At 42.7% G+C, this 16939-nt stretch overlaps 1 protein-coding gene and 1 pseudogene across 3 annotated transcripts in view; one reads left to right on the top strand and one right to left on the bottom strand.

Moving 5' to 3' along the window:
• LOC125362056 (solute carrier family 22 member 9-like) overlaps positions 1–16939 on the bottom strand; it is a 41872-nt gene that overhangs the window by 11794 nt on the left and 13139 nt on the right. The window contains exons 6-10 of one of the 3 annotated variants that reach the window (XM_048360720.1): positions 15508–15623; positions 14183–14397; positions 12441–12549; positions 11787–11990; positions 10403–10520 (exon numbers count right to left, since the gene is read on the bottom strand). The exons of 1 other annotated variant lie outside the window; for it this stretch is intronic. In XM_048360720.1, coding sequence (XP_048216677.1) covers positions 10460–10520; positions 11787–11990; positions 12441–12549; positions 14183–14397; positions 15508–15623 — 705 coding nt within the window. In that variant the 3' untranslated portion in view covers positions 10403–10459. Of the gene's footprint in view, positions 1–69; positions 225–3178; positions 3283–5525; positions 6397–10402; positions 10521–11786; positions 11991–12440; positions 12550–14182; positions 14398–15507; positions 15624–16939 lie in introns of those variants that run through there. One more of the 3 variants, XM_048360719.1, reaches the window with a different exon arrangement.
• Positions 7304–8015, top strand: LOC125361882 (annotated as a pseudogene).

Here is a 16939-nt window from a genome sequence, read left to right as displayed (position 1 = left end):
CAGCAAATAAAGACGGAATATCAAAGGTCAAATTCGAGCTCAGCACCCACATTGGGAAGTTTGACTTACGGAGCATAGGGATGTTTGTCATTAGGCCCGAGGTGGACATCCCAGCCAGGCAGCGCAGACAGCAGTAAACGATGAAGTTAGGAGCAAAGGCTGAACTCGTTCCAGCAATGCCCAGTGTCAACAAACAAGTGACCAGAACTAACCTCCTCCCAAACCTAAGAGAAAGGAAAAGACTAGAATTATGCAAACAATAAAGGTGTCTGTGTTAATCAGCACGAAAGAAGTGCTTGGAAATGATCAAGAATCAAATAATCAGCAGCAGATATCCTCAAAAACAACTCTGTACATACAAGCAACTCTCTGTGTCTGGAAACAGAGATCGGATGTTTTAAAGCTGCTTCTTCTCAATAGTTTGCCTGCCAGTTTGGGGCCTGGGCATTGTTTGGGTTCAAGCCCCATGACCAGGATGGGGAGGGGAGGTGGGTGGGGGAGGTGGGTAGGTGGGTGAAAGGGGGCATTATTTCCCAGACTACATGATTTATATTGTAATCTTTCTTTTCTCCTTCCTTCCTTCCTTCCTTCCTTCCTTCCTTCCTTCCTTCCTTCCTTCCTTCCTTCCTCCCTCCCTCCCTCCCTCCCTCCCTCCCTCCCTCCCTCCCTTCCTTTCTTTCTTTCTCTCCTCCCTCCCTCCTTCCCTCTCTCCCTCCCTCCTTACCCCCTCCCTCCCTCCCTCTCTTGTTTCTTCCTCCTTTTCCTTCCTCTCCCCTACTCTCCCCTCCCCTCTCCTTCCTGGCCCTGGGCTAGTGTTCTACCATTTGAACCACAGCTCCACTTCTGGATTTTTCTGTGATTGATTGGAGATAAGAGTCTCACAGACTTTCCTGCCCATGCTGGCTTTGCACCACAATCCTCAGATCTCAGCCTCCTGAGTAGCTAGGATGACAGGTGTGAGCCACTGGTGCCCAGCTCTAGTGACTTTTGAATGTCTTAATTCCCCAGAAAGCATTACCCAAGCCTTTTCTTTGGCCATCAGGTGTTGCATATCTTCCCTGCAAATCACCTGCCTTTGGTGCTCATGGGAAGTTATTTATCATACAGATTTTTGGAGTATTGCCTGATACACTGATACTTAGGATCCAATTCTTTCTAGACAGAAATAGGTGTTTGGTGTCATTCCTTGAGACATCTCTCAAGCAAGTTAGAGTACATGTACGCCACGATTGCAAACAAGATCTCTTGCTCACGTTTGAGGGAAGGAACTGGGTCTGAGCTGATACCTCAGGACTAAGGATTGCAGCAGTGCTAGGATGAGGTGTGACAGGCTTGAGGAGAAGATGCCACGACATGTTTTCCCCCCAATTTGAGGATGAGTTTTTTCCTCTTTGAACTTGACATTCACTTGGTTGCTGTAATTTGTTGGTAGTTTTTCAGGTCATCTACATAAATTTATACTGTTTCTGCTTATTTTATAATCCTCCTATAGGGGAAGGAGAGCTTGGTGATCCATAGTTTTCCATTTCCTACATTCAAAATATGTTTTTATTTCTTTAAAGTACGTTGTTAACTATAAAAAGTTAATGATAGGGCTGGGAATGTGGCCTAGTGGTAGAGTCCTCGCCTCGCATACATGAAGCCCTGGGTTCCTCAGCACCACATAAATAGAAAAAGCCAGAAGTGGTGCTGTGGCTCAAGTGGCAGAGTGCTAGCCTTGAGCAAAAAGAAGCCAGGGACAGTGCTCAGGCCCTGAGTTCAAGCCCCAGGACTGGCAAAAAAAAAAGTTAATGATAAATCACTGAAATTCTATGTAATCAAGAGCAGTAAAAAAAAAAAACAAAAAACCAAACCAACCAACAACAGCAACAAAGGAATCAGAATAAAATTATTCTATATTCTAATTATTCCCCTCTGGAATGAAAACACACACACACACACACACACACACACACACACACACAGAGCAGAATGTAGGACCAAAAAAAAAAAAAAGAGAAGCTTAGTAAATAAATGGTAGAGCCAACACAACCATATCAGAAACGACATCATGTATGAATGGACTAAAATCTCTAATAAGAAGGTAGAAATTATTAGATAGAAGTACAACACAAAGACTTAAATTTGAGTGTGGGTCATTGGCTAACTGAAAGTAAATGGGAAAAAAGAGAACATGTCATTAGAACTGTTCTCTCATATTTTCTTCTACCTCTCTTTTCCCATTCATAATCCTTCTAATCAGATTGCCTGGGGGAAAAAAAAGAAGAGTTAGATAGTGGAGAGTGATAGAGAAGATTTGTTTGATTGGGCATACATTGCATAAATATAGTATGAAAATTCTACTTGGGAACTCTCCTTAGACAAGTAATGCATGCTAATAAAATCTTAATGACAATAAGTAAAAATGACAAGGAATATGTAATAAAGTCTGTGCCTATCAGCTCACAAAATTTTGTTTTGACAAAAGCAAAAATAAAGATGATGGGGCTGGGGATATAGCCTAGTGGCAAGAGTGCCTGCCTGGGATACACGAGGCCCTAGGTTCGATTCCCCAGCACCACATATACAGAAAACGGCCAGAAGTGGCGCTGTGGCTCAAGTGGCAGAGTGCTAGCCTTGAGCGGGAAGAAGCCAGGGACAGTGCTCAGGCCCTGAGTCCAAGGCCCACGACTGGCCCAAAAAAAAAATAAAGATGATGGATGTGACTTCGTGACGTACCTGATTGTCCACACGTCTATGGCTTCCGTGGTCTAATGGGCTATTCCACCCATCATATCTGGATAAGTAAAACCCAGTGCCTACTCCCTGGGGACCACAGGCATTGGGCGCAGTGTCTGGAAGGGACTGAGCCTGGTGTTCCTGGTGGAGGGCCATCAAACTATTTTCCAGTTCATTACATTCAAACAGAATCAGCCAGCTTCTCTCTAAGCCCTTTCTTCAAACAGTCCCATACCTTGTGGAGATGACATTTGTTTTGTTCATACCGGACACAAGCTTCTAAAAATAGCCCTCCTGGCGCTGGCCATGAATATTTCCACGTGTGTTTGTCATTCGTCAGAGGCAAAGGTACACACACCCAGGGAAGGATAACTGGCAACAGCCACCATGGAATAAACAAGTCACTCACAGGCGGGTGAAAACACCTGCTCATAGAGAGAACGGAATCAGATGCACTCACATGTCTGCTATATAGCCGTAGAGTACGCTTCCTGCTAGCATTCCAGCCATGAATAGGAATTTTGCCACTGATATCAGTGACTGAGAGTCACACACCAGGTCCCACTGGAAGAGAAGGAAACCAACACAGCTTGTAACCCTTCAGTGTACCTGATCAAGATCCCTAAACATAACCTATGGTTTCCATTACCCTATGAGTTTCATTATATCTGGCTCCTACCTTCTACAGCTTCCCTGTCCATCATTATCTCATTTCTACCTCAGTGGTACCAGAGTTTGCTTGCTAGGCTGGTGCTCTACCACTTGAGTCGCACCTCTCACTCTGTTCTTTTCCTTGACTGGTTATTTATCCAGCTAGAGCCTTGTGAACTTTCTTTCTGCACTGGTCTTGAACTACAAGCCCGCGGTTCCTAGTCTCCCGAGTAGATAGATTATGGGCATCGAGCCATCAATGCCAGGTGGATGATTACCCAATTCCCCATGGGCAGTTTTCAAACATGCTCATACATGGCCATCACGTGAAGAGTTTTAAGAGTTTATAAATCATCTTGGGAAAGATAGGGGTGAACGATGAAAGGGGTGACACTGAGCAAGATGCATAGAATTCATAAACTGACATGGTGAATTGAAACACTACATACAACTTCTTCATGATACTACTAATAAAACCAGTTCACAAGTCCTCAATGTCACCGCAGATCCTCTCATAGGACTCTACCTTGTGTAGACTCTGGGGGTTATGTTTTTTTTTTAATTGCTTTTGTTATTAGCTTGTTATTGTGGCTCTTACTTCTAACACTAAGTACTTGGTAATTAGAGAAAGAGAGGATTAGCTGGGCTCTGGTGGCTCACATCTGTAATCCTAGCTACTCAGGAGGTTGAGAGCTGAGGATTGTGGCTCAAAGCCAGCCCGGGCAGGAAAGTCCATGAGACTTTAATCTCTAATTCACCACCAGAAAACCAGAAGTGGCACTGTGGCTCAAGTGGTAGAGCACTAGTTTTGAGCTGAAGAGCTCAGGGACAGCGCCCAGGCCCAGAGTTCAAGCCCCACAACTGACCGAGAGAGGGGTGGAGAGAGAGAGAGAGAGAGAGAGAGAGAGAGAGAGAGAGAGAGAGATGAGAATTCCAGTTTGAGGCCAGACCAGCCAAAAAGTTCAGACCCACCCCCACCTCAACCAAGCTGGGAATATGGGGGCATATTTGTCATCCCAGCTATGTGTGCAATGTAAATAGAATATCAGAGCAGTCTAGCCTGGGAGTAATTTTTTCTCTCTGAAAAATTACTAAAGTGTCTGGGTAATGGTGGCTCACATCTGAAATCCTAGATACTTGGGAGGTTGAGATTAGAAAATCATGGTTTGAAACCAGCCTAGGCAGAAAAATCCATAAAACTCCATCTCAACTATCTAGCAAAACTCCAGAACAGAAGTGTGGCTCAAGAGAGTACCAGTCATGCATGAGAAGGAATGTTGCACAAGAGATCAATGTGAGTTGAAACTATGGTACTGACAAAAAAAAAATGACTAAAGCTACAGGGCTTGGGACATAGTTCAAACAGAACAGCAGCTCTCCAGGTAGTACAAGGTCCTAGGTTCAAATGCTTGTACTCTATCTATATATTTATAAATGTATACTAATAGTACAAAAGGAATAATTTGATTGTGATATTTTCGCATGTGCATATAATGTACTGTAATCATGTTCATCCTGTATTACTTTCTTTTTAAAATTTATTTAAAAATTATCTTTAAATAGTTATACGGAGGGGTTTCAATTCAACAAATCAGTTGTATCTTGAGCAATGCCACCCCTTTCGTGGTTCTCCTCTTCCTTCTCAGCTTCACCCACACGCTCAACTGTTTCTTTCTTAATTACTTTATTTTTGTGGTCATGGGGCTTGAACTCTGGGCCAGGGCGCTGTCCCTGAGCTCTTCAGCTCAAAGCTAGAATGCTACCACTTGTCCACAGTGCCACTTCCTTTTTAATTACTTTTAAAAATCCTTCTTCCCCCTCCGAAGTTTTGATTAATCAGAAACTTAAAAATATCCCCTATATTCCTAATTTAAAACCACGGCTGGATATTATTGGCTTCATGTAACATTTATATAAAAGCCCATGAACTAATAGTTCAAGCGATGGTTCTCTGAAAACTGAGAATGCTATGAGATGAGGAACTCATATATTAACTTATCAGACTCCTTTAACTATCTCACTGTCTGGTATTTAATATAGAAGCTAGAAGAATAGAAAAAGAAGCATTTACATTGTGATGGAAGATTTGAAGCATGTTCATTATTTGTGTTATTTCTAAACACCCGAACTCACAAGTGGGAAACGAAGCGTCTTACCTTAGTCACGATGGTGGAAAGGAAGGAGCTTTTGTCATACACCCAGCCGTCCACACAGGGCTCTGTGTCTGCCTCACTGGCGTTCCACAAGGTCTTGTTCAGGTGGAGCAGCTGCCACTGGGGCTGGACAAAGCGGCGGCACTTCTCTGGCCTGAGGTTTGAGTCTAGGGGGATGGAGATTCTCAGGAGGTCCTGCTGGCTGAGGGTGGCTGTGTGGTTGTGAGCGACAGTGTGGTTGTCGAGGACGGGCACCCAGCAGCGGTGCTCAGGGGTGGCTGCCGTGAAGTTCTCCAAGGGAACATGAAGGAATGCCAAGAAGCTACAGACCAGGAGGAAAACCATCTGCAGGATCTGGAATCGTCCCATGCTACCAACTTGCTCCAGAAGGTCTTGAAAAGCCATTGAATACAAATGACTATTCCCAAGAGGAGGCAGAATGCGTGTAGATAATCTCAAGGACAGAAAGTTTCTTTCCTCTCAAGCTCACTAGAGGAGCGGATTCTGGCCCCACGATTTCATTGATAGACCCAACAGAGCCAAGGAATTTGCTTCTCCTACAAACTTTTGGAGGTAGGCAAGTTACTTTTTACTTCCAAGTTATGAAGAAAAAAAAGTTTTGTTAATACTTTACGTAATTAAAATCTGTTAAAGATTTACTCTTTGAAAAGGTTCGTTGAGTCCTATGCAATGAACCCTGGTCAACTGTGGACTTTGAGGTGAAAGTTTTTGTAATCAAACTTGTGTAAATTTACTATTTGATTCTTTTGGACATGCACATAAAAGTGGTAGTGCTGGATCATACTGTAGTTCTAGTTTTAGTTTTTAGGGAAACCACCCATAAGAGACCTCCTGGGAGACTTAGATTTCCATGAATAGTGCATAGTCCCTGGTATATTTACCCTCCTTCCCTCTCTCCCTCCCTTTTTCTTTCTTTCTGTCTCCTCCCTTCCTTCTTTCCTTCCTTCCTTCCTTCCTTCCTTCCTTCCTTCCTTCCTTCCTTCCTTTCCTTCCTTCCTTCCTTCCTTCCTTCCTTCCTTCCTTCCTTCCTTCCTTCCTTCCTTCCTTCCTTCTTTCTTCTTTCTTCCTTCTTTCTTTCTTTCTTTCTTTCTTTCTTTCTTTCTTTCTTTCTTTCTTTCTTTCTTTCTTTCTTTCTTTCTCTCTCTCTCTCTCTCTTTTTCTCCCCCCCCTCTCCTTTTTCTTGATAGTGTGGCAGACTAAGTTAGGGATATTGAGGCTCAGCAAACCATCGCCAGGACAGAAGAAGAAGTGTTGTTTTAATGAATAATTTGGTGGCGTGTCTGGATTCATTCCCTCACACACACTTCCCTTTTCTCCACTGAACTGCTGAGGAGTAAAAGAACCGCGCTGATCAGGACTGTATTTTACATGAACTTTAGGATCATGGGTGGAATGTTAAACTTCTTGTCAGGGTGTCCTACAAAGACTCATGAGCGACAGGCTCTGTTTCCAGCTGGTGACACTGTTCTGAAATGGTGGGAACTTAGGAGATGGTATCTTGCTAAAGGAGGCTTGGTCACCAATGGTGGAGTCTTTTTTTTTTTTTTTTGCCAGTCCTGGGCCTTGGACTCAGGGCCTGAGCACTGTCCCTGGCTTCCTTTTGCTCAAGGCTAGCACTCTGCCACTTGAGCCACAGCGCCACTTCTGGCCGTTTTCTGTATATGTGGTGCTGGGGAATCGAACCCAGGGCCTCATGTATACGAGGCAAGCTCTCTTGCCACTAGGCCATATCCCCAGCCCCAATGGTGGAGTCTTTTGAGGGAAACGTGGACTCTGGTCCATTTTTCTCTTTGTGTTCTGTCCATCATGATGCGCCTCCTTTTCAGAGGGCAACACAATGGCTGGAGACGATTGCTTTTTCAACTGAGTATAGCAAATTAAACCAAAATGTCTGTGGATTCAGAGGCCTATGAGGTCAAGTTCCTAGCTTCATGCCACAAACTTGCATTTCAAGACTGCCTATTTGAAGTGATGCAGGCTGCTGAACACAGGTTAGTTATTCTGAGGAGGGGGGTGGGCATCCAGACTGTGAGCTTAGCCCAGTCCAAAGCTGTAAATGCACAGAGAAGTCTCTTTGCTTCATGAAAGGACATTCTGATAACCTTATTGGCAAAGCGGAACAGCCATTTCATTTTTTTTCCCAGTTGATTTTGTGTGTTCCTCCAAACATCTTGCTTCCTGAAGACAAATGTCAGGAGATGTATCCTTGTAATGAGGAAGACTCTTGGCTTCTCCAAAAAGAAACTGAAGAGTTACAAGTGTGAGGCTGAATTATGAACTAATCAGGCCCTTCTTACTCAGTTAGGAGAGCAGAAAATTATTTAGGCCAAATTCAAACAGACCTTGACTTCAGTGTTATGGGATTAGTGATTTTAGGGAGAGTTTGGCATCCCTGGTCCAAAACTGCAGAAAACTATAGAACCTTATAGAGACAAGGTAGAAAAGGAAAATGAAAACCTGAAAACATCCTAATTTCTCAATAACAAGGAGGAGACGGTATAAAATTAGATTTTTATTTGTTTGCTCTTTTATGTGTTCCCTGTCTTCGTGATCCACTCTCCTGTAGCAACTCTGTACTGCCCTCAACTGGCCTGGGGAGAATCTGTTCATGAGTGGCCTCTGATTGGTGGGATGGGATCTGATTTCAGTCATGGCTTCTCTAGAGGCATGATGAAAGCTGAAGCATCACGAAAGCGTGTGTTTGTACAGGGGTGTCTGGATCATAAGTCCTTTGTGGTATTGGTCTATGGGTCTGCCAACACAAAGTGCTTGTTCTCAGTCACAACTTTCCTTACACGAGGAAGCTGCTAACTTGTTGGAGGAAGGAGACAACCCCCTCCTCCCAAGACAACTTTGAGCTTTGGCAGAGACGTTAGCTTTGTTTCCAAAATGACTTTCCATGGACAAGGACTATTGGAATGTAGCAGAAGACCTGGGGCAACAACTAAATAGACCCCACTGGAAGAAGAAAGAAAAAAGCAGGTAGCATAGCCCAATAATGAAATGTGTATGTCCCAACTCAGGTTGACAGCACTCATTTTAACTTTTAATTTTTGCCAGTCCTGGGGCTTGGGATTCAGGGCTGGGACTCAGGGCCTGGGTGCTATCCCAGCACCCAGCACTCACTTTTGACAGCACTCACTTTATTTATTTATTTATTTATTTATTTATTTATTTATTTATTTATTTATTTATTTATTTATTTATTTATTTATTTTTTGCCAGTCCTGGGCCTTGGACTCAGGGCCTGAGCACTGTCCCTGGCTTCTTCCCGCTCAAGGCTAGCACTCTGCCGCTTGAGCCACAGCACCGCTTCTGGCCGTTTTCTGTATATGTGGTGCTGGGGAATTGAACCTAGGGCCTCGTGTATCCGAGGCAGGCACTCTTGCCACTAGGCCATATCCCCAGCCCCAGCACTCACTTTTAATGCTTTAGTTAATTGGAATTTGCCTTGGACTTAACATTTACTTATTCACACTTACAAGCATCGAATATATATATATATATGTATATATATATATATATATTTTTTTTTTTTTGCCAGTCCTGCGGCTTGAACTCGGGGCCTGAGCACTGTTCCTGGCTTCTTTTTGCTCAAGGCTAGCACTTTGCCACGTGAGTCACAGCACCACTTCTGGCCTTTTTTATATATGTGGTGCTGAGATATCGAACCTAGGGTTTCATGTATACAAGGCAAGTGCTCTTGCCACTAGGCCATATTCTCAGCCCAAGCATCAAATATCTACTACCCTCAGGTCACCCACAGAAGAGGAGAAATGGCAATGATTACTCTTAAGATATCACTTTGCCCTCTGCACCATCCCAAAGAACAGGATTTGGAGTGTTGCCTGTATGTGTACCAGGAGGAAGAATATTGATATTAGCAAGTATGAATATATTTTTAGGGAAAAATAACTCAGGTGTCTGTGAATGCAATCAAGTTGACTAACTCAGAACTATTTTTCAAGTCGTGACAAAAATGGCTTTTTAAAATTTACCCCATCCACATGTTTTTAAGCCTGCTCTATCTTCTTGTTACAATTTGGATCCAACTATCCTCCAAAGTCGCATGTGTAGAAAGCTTGCTTGCTTGCTGGTGGATGTAGGTCCATGTGTACATGACTTATTTTCATTTTATTTTATTTTTGTTGGTGGTAGGGCTATAACTCTGGGCCTGGGTGCTGTCCCTAAGCTCTTTTGCTCAAGGCTAGCGCTCTACCACTTTGAGCTAGTGTCACTTCTGGCTTTCTGGTGGTTCATTGAAGATGAGAGTTGAGAGTCTCACGGACTTCCCTGCCTGAGCTGGCTTTGAACTGTGATCTTCAGATCTCAGCCTCCTGAGTAGCTGGGATGACAGGCGGGAGCCACTGTGCCTGTCACTCATGTCTTTTAAGGGTATATTTTGTCCAGGGACTCTTTCTCAATGACTCATTCTCTCTCTCTCTCTCTGTCTCTCTGTCTCTGTATCTCTCTCTTCTCTCCAATTAACCATCAGAAAACTGGTAGTGGCACTGTGGCTCAAAGTGATAGAGTGTTAGCCTTGAGCAGAAGAGCTTTGGGACAGCACCCAAGGTCCCAAGTTCAAGCCTCATGACTGACAGGAAACAAATGCATTAACTAATCACTGGGCATCGGGGCTTCATACCTGTCAGCTACTCAGGAGGCTGAGATAGGAGGATCAAGGCTCAAAGCCAGCTAGTGTAGAAATGTTTGTGAGACTCTTATTTCCAATTAACTACCAAAACGCAGAAGTGGATCGGTGGCTCAAATGGTAAAAGCTCAGGGACAGTGATCAGGTCCTGAGTTCAAACCCCAGCACTGGCATGTGTACACAAAAAAGAATGAATCTCTAGAAATGATCCTGATATTGTTTTCTTTATGTTGTTCTTTCAGTAGAGGTCAGTTACTGGAATTCCTTAAAATTGTGTTACTTTGATGGAAGTATCTTCCTGCTTTACTTGTCTTGAGTCTTTGCTCCTGGAAAAGATACAGTAAAATCAGCAAAGAAGCACATAAATTGAAGGACATGGAGAAAGCATGTATCGTTTGCATTCATTAGAGGAAACTTGTGTTTCCCATCTGGCTTTGGCCAAAACCATGATCCTTGTGTAAAGATTTGAGAGCAATCATCTCATCTCCCTAAAGGTACTTAGGAAGGAAGTTCTGATAAATATATTTATGCATTCAATTTCTATAACATTTACATATGAATTATATTTATATCACATACACACACCACTATAGGTAACTGTATATAACTATATATGTAGTCATTTAATCCTTATATATCATGGCATTCTCCAAAGGGTTTTGTTTTGGGAAAAGGGAGATATACCAAAGATTTAAAATCCTCCCAATTCTACCCTGATATCACAGTAACTGATTTTGGTACCCTGGATATTGTATATACGTGTATTGGAAGTAGGGAAGGGAAAGAGAATACCAAAATCGAAGGACAAAGGATAAAAAGACAAACCAATGCAAGAGCAATACTTACAGAACTATATGGTGTAAACCAACTGTGCAACTCATGGAGGGGAGGGGGAGGGAAAGAGGACGGGGAGGTGGAGGAAATTGAGGGAGGAGGTAACAAGTTGGATAAGAAATGTATGTACTGCCTTGCATAGCAAACTGTAACCCCTCTGTACATCACTTTAACAATAAAGGAATGAAAGAAAAATCCTCCCAATTCTTCTTCATTTCAAAATACTATTTACCACTCCTTTATAAAAATCTTTTGAAAATATCCTCATTCATAGTGAGTATAACTGGCAACAGAGTAAGAGTCTTTCCCATGAGTTACATTGTCATCTGCTGAAGCCCCTCTAAGTCCTGAATACAATCTCACTAAGTTCTTCAGTTCCAGGGCAGACCTGAAAACTTGTAGGAATTGTCAGCTTCAGGCATCTTAACATCACTCCCTGGGCTTAGTCCCTGTGTCTGGAGAGTGAAGTGTGGTATTTGTGTTATCCCATATTTGTGCAACACCTTCAGGTTCTGGTGAGTCATTTAGCAAGTGTCATGGATAGGAAACCTATCCATCCAAATGGATAGGATGAAACCTATCCATCCAAACCTATCACATCCAAGTGGATGTGATGCTTCCTAAACCAAAGACACTGACCACCAGGAAGAATCTCCCACCTCTAGCCTGGGAGACTGGGACCCTGAATGGTATTTTGCCTTTCTCAGCACCAATCTGGAGCATACAACTCCCCGGGAACAGCCAGAAGTTTAACTCACTTATTTTTCACATCTTTGATGGAGTCAGGCAGAGGCCGGTTCCTGGTTTCAGGAAGGAGGAGGGCCACAAGGCCACCAAGAATAGAGAAGACTCCATAGATGATCCAGGGCAAGGGCGCAGAATATATCGCCAGCATCATCAACAGGGGAGCCAGCGAGGACCCAATGTTCCCAGCAATTCCAATGATTCCCAGAGCGGTTGCCCTTAGTGCACATAACACAGTACAGAAACAACATGTTAAAAATGCCCCCATGACATTCGAAACGTGATATCATCTTGCATTCATTGGAGGATACAGCAGAGATTGCAGATGGACTCTTTTGAATATTTATTTATTTATTTTTTTTGGTGAGTTCTCAAGTTCACAGAATATGTGGACATTTGATGGCATTTAATGATATTATTATTTTTGGCACTTACATTTTGGGTGATGCCAAAGATCACATGAGGTAGAGATTAGTGACATATGAGTGGCCTTTTTTTAGTACTATAGAAAAAAGCCTGGCTGTCACTAAACTTCAGTTGTAACTGTCGTTTTTCATCAAAATGGATGGATTTTGATAACTATTCCATCCTCTTTCTCTTCCCTCATTCAGTCAGTGAGCTGAGAATAGGCCGTGGGGGCCTGACAAGGGATGCACACAGTTTTGTACCTGATTATGGTGGGGAACAGTTCATTTGTGTGGGTAAAACTCATGCTGGCAGACGCAAACGCCAGTCCTCCTCCCAACGTTGACAGAACCAGGCGGAGGGTCTGCATTTCTGGAGGGAGGAAGACCAGGCCGGGTCAGGAAGTCTGAGATGCTGAACTCAGCAATCCTCACATCACTAGTGGAAAACAAACCTTAGTGGAACGGTGCACAAGTGCAAAATGCATTGTAGAGAAACCGTAAAGAGCCAGAATTCCTATATGGCCAATAAGCTGAGAAATAGGACTTAGCGATATGTGTTGGGCTTCGACGAATAAAGGGCTCTGACTCATTGTATTCACTTTCTTGATATCTCTGACATTTGCCAAAGAAGAAAAGCGTGATGAATTCAGTAAGAATTCACTTTAATTTTCTTTTCTGTCCTGTCTCCCCCTTGCCCTTCGAGCAGAATGTAGAAGTATCCTGTGGGAAATTCTTAAGCTGTACCCAAGTACTCTAGGAGTTTAAAACCATGGTTGAAGTACATTGCTAACACAGGGCTAATATTACAGGAGTCTGACACCAATGGGAAATCTTGAGAGAAGCCTCCAGATTGAGTCTTAAGATTTAAGAATAAAACCTAAGGATAAGAGTTCCTCTTTTAGGAAACAATGTCACATTTTGGAAACAATGGGATAGAAGTTCATAGAGTCAGTATTCTGGTTAATTAAAAAAAACATAGGAAAGCTTTAAACACTGGAATGGACTTTGAGGTGAAGCAGAAAACATGTCACTGCTGACAAATAAAAAGACTTGAGCCCTTCAACTTGGGATATCCAAACACACGATTACACTGCAAATTTAGAAAAGCGTGTGCTTCCCCTATAGACATAGACAGAGGCCTATTCCATTTTGTGGGATCGGGTCTAAGAGTTTTAAGTGATTAATATGTTATGACTTCTGCGTAATTCTTCTTAATCTAATGGCAATGAATGTTTCTTTTCTTTTTTCTTTCTTTTTTGATGTTGGTTGTGGAACTTGAACTCAGGGCCTGGGCGCTGTCCCTGAGCAATTTTTGCTCAAGGCTGGCACTCTACCATTTTAAGCCACAGCACCACTTCCAGTTTTCTGGTGGTTAATTGGAGCCAAGAGTCTCACATACTTTCCTGCCTGGGTTGGCTTTGAACTTCAATCTTCAGTTTTCAGACTCCTGAGTAGCTGGGATTGCAGGCTTGAGCCACCAGTGCCCTGCTTGGAATGGTCATTTTCTTGAAGGTAGTTCTCCAAACCAAATTTGCATTTATCATGACATAATATGAGATTAATGGGTGGATATATAGAATTCAGGAAATATAGCCACTGAAGACAAAGTAACAAGACAAAGCTAGAAAAAACAATTGACAGCGCAGTCTGACCTGAATAGGGCAAAACACAAGGTCTAGGGTCAACAAGCTTGCTAAAAATGTGATTGACAAGTGAGCACAAGATCCATTGCTGACCTAGAGTAGCTTGGGAATAAATGACATACTTTTCAAATGTAATGAAGACAATCATATCTTAGAACAACAACAAAAAAGTTCCTGCCCCTTGGCTTTTCTCCAAGTACCTCAATGTCAGAATGTATGATTCTCAAGGCCCAGATGGGTCTCAGGGAATTGTTAGAAAAAGAACTCCCCCCCCCCTTATGATTTCAAAAGTGTGTCATCTAAACACTCTTGAGTAAGGAGAAGAGGTTTATTTTCCACTCTGTGTGTTTTTATCCTTACCCGGAGGCACAAAGGTGGAAGCCAGAATGGAGATGCTCATCATGAACATGAAAAGGAATTGACTTATTCGGCGGCCCAGGCGATTCAGTGCAACTAATGACACACAATTGGCTGGAAAGATGAACACACCAACGAGAATCTGAAGCAGGACAATATTACTACTCAGGTACTGGAGGTTGAGTAATAGACCGAAAGTGGATGTCCATGTTGCAAATCTGTAGTGAACAGAGAGGAGAAACACGTGTCGTAATGTTAGAGAGTCCTACAGACTACAACAACAGGGGCACAGGTAGTTTCCGTCATTAAGATATAAAGATGATACTTATTTTCCACAGCATTCCCTTGTAAGTGATTATATTATAATCACTGTAAAGTAAGCTCCTGAATGCTTTTAGATATTTTGGAGGGCAAAGGCTAGTGTTGAAGACACAACATGAACTTTTTCGAGGGTTTTAGTTTTTCCTAGATCTTCTGAATGAAAAGTTTAACTTTATGTATACAAACATTTGTTAAGTCACATCTCTTTTTTTTATTATTATAAAGATAATATACAGAGGGATTACAGTTACATAAGTCAGGTAAGGAGTACCTTTCTTTTAGGACAAGGTCACCCCTTCCCTCGCTCTCTGCCAGTGTTTCCCTCCCGTTCCCAACCACAAATTGCATAGTCCATTTTCAACAGAGTGTCTAGTGAGTATCACTGCTGCATTTGTTCACTTTGTCCTTCCACTTCTGTACCCCCTTACCTTCCCAAAGACAGATAAGTGGAAAAAAGATGATGAAAAGAAAACAAAAACAACAGCAAAGGAAAAAAAAGTTCATTTCTTAGTGTTCATTTTGATAAATATTATTTTATATGATCAGAGGCACTTAGGCACTGCCCCTTTGTGTTTCTCCTTTGCTCTCACTGTGTATGAATGCCTAGAGTCCTTCCTGTGTAATTAATCATTTCCTAGGTATTTTAGATCTAGTTCCGCATATGAAGCTACATCTCTTTATATCCTTTAGTGTTTGAAAATTTACTTCTGGTAATGGAAATAAATGAATGGAGAAACTAAGAGACAAAATCTGTACCATGATTCACATTCTCAGTGGTCAGTCTCTGATGAAGAGTCTGGCAGGACAGTGTGATAAATATCAAATTCTTACTGTAGAATCAGTTCTGCATCAGTGTTTTCAAGAGCCTTAGGATGCTTCTAGTCTCAGCAATTGTGTGCGTGTCTCCCCTGTCATTTGTCTCTAAATTTACCATTCCCAAATATGGAGCCATTGAAAATAAGAAACAAAGATCATGACTCTTGAAATGAGAGCAACGGGAGGCTTACCTCACAAGGGACAAGAGACAGATCCGCTTACGCAGGGTGGGAGCACGGAGCAGGTCACCGGGCGAAGGTTTGGTCTGTGCCCCTTCTAGCTCCTCCTTTATGGTGGCTCTCACCACCTGCAATAACAATAAGAAACTTTTTAGTTGTCAGAACATGGTAGGTGTTACGGGGAGCACCAGGTCCCTCACAAAGGACAAGTTTAATTAAGACCCTTTCTGTTCAGTGGAAAAATGTAGACATCAAACAAGAAATGGTAGACATTGAAATATGGGTGCTGGGTCTAAGTGGTGCCATTTTGGCATTTTGGTGGGTAATAGGGACTCCAAAGGTGAAATTACACTTCCCTGCTTGCCTCCCCTCCCCCCACCCCCAGGTGATAGGCACCAGATTTCCTAAAGGCAGGGGCAGGATTTGAACAATAGGTTCCTAGGCCTCCCAGACCTGTACCATGAACTCATGAGACTCTTAGAACTCTCGAGCTGCCTGTGACCCTGCCCCCTGACTTTGACCCTATTGATGACCACCTCAGAGGTCATTGTGCCAGGCCTCCTGTCTCTTGACTCTCCTCAGGTCACCATGGCATCCCTCTTAAACTCCCCATTAGAGTTGATCTGGTTTGTTGAAATTGTTTTCTATTGTTTCTTTACTCCCCTTGTGGCTCAGTTTCTTAATAGTATTTAATGCATTCGAGGCTGCAAGCTGTTGGGACATGAGTCCACTTGCAGTTGCTGGCTTTCTAATAAAGACTCCCAAATTAACCTCTCCAAGTGAGGGGTCTATTTTGCAATTGCATTCCTGTATAACAACATCAAAGAAGAAATAAAGTGTTGGGAAGTGTAACACAGCAGGTGAAGGAAGCTCAGGGAAATTGTCCAGTGAGAAAAAAACAAATCAGGAGACAAGAGAAAAGCAACAGAGCATCGGAAAGAGTGTGTTGGTTAGAGCAAAAGAGTAGGGATGAGACACAGTATAGTCCAAAGTGTCAATTACACTAAAAAATTATGAAAAATGTGGCAACAGGACTTGATTCTCTACTGATGCCTATGGTAGAAATTGGTTTGTCTGTTTCAGGAAGGAGAATACTTTCCTGATAGACATGATTGCACACTTAAACACTCCTCTTCCAAGGAAATCTGGGAGAGTGTGTATATTGTGTATACTGTGGTATTAGCTGGAATTACACAATGACTGCCACTTGCTTGGAAGATACTTTGAGGAAGACGATGGAATATATCTGTGATTAAGTTTCATTGTTATTCAAAGGATGAAGATGGGCTGGGAATATGGCCTAGTGGTAGAGTGCTTGCCTCGTATACGTGAAGCCCTGGGTTCGATTCCTCAGCACCACATATATAGAAAAAGCCAGAAGAGGCGCTGTGGCTCAAGTGGTACAGTGCTATCCTTGAGCACAAAGAAGCCAGGGACAGTGCTC

Source organism: Perognathus longimembris, chromosome 13 (assembly GCF_023159225.1).
Source record: "Perognathus longimembris pacificus isolate PPM17 chromosome 13, ASM2315922v1, whole genome shotgun sequence".
NCBI classification, from domain to species: Eukaryota; Metazoa; Chordata; class Mammalia; order Rodentia; family Heteromyidae; genus Perognathus; species Perognathus longimembris.
This window is presented reverse-complemented; position numbering and strand designations above follow the sequence as displayed.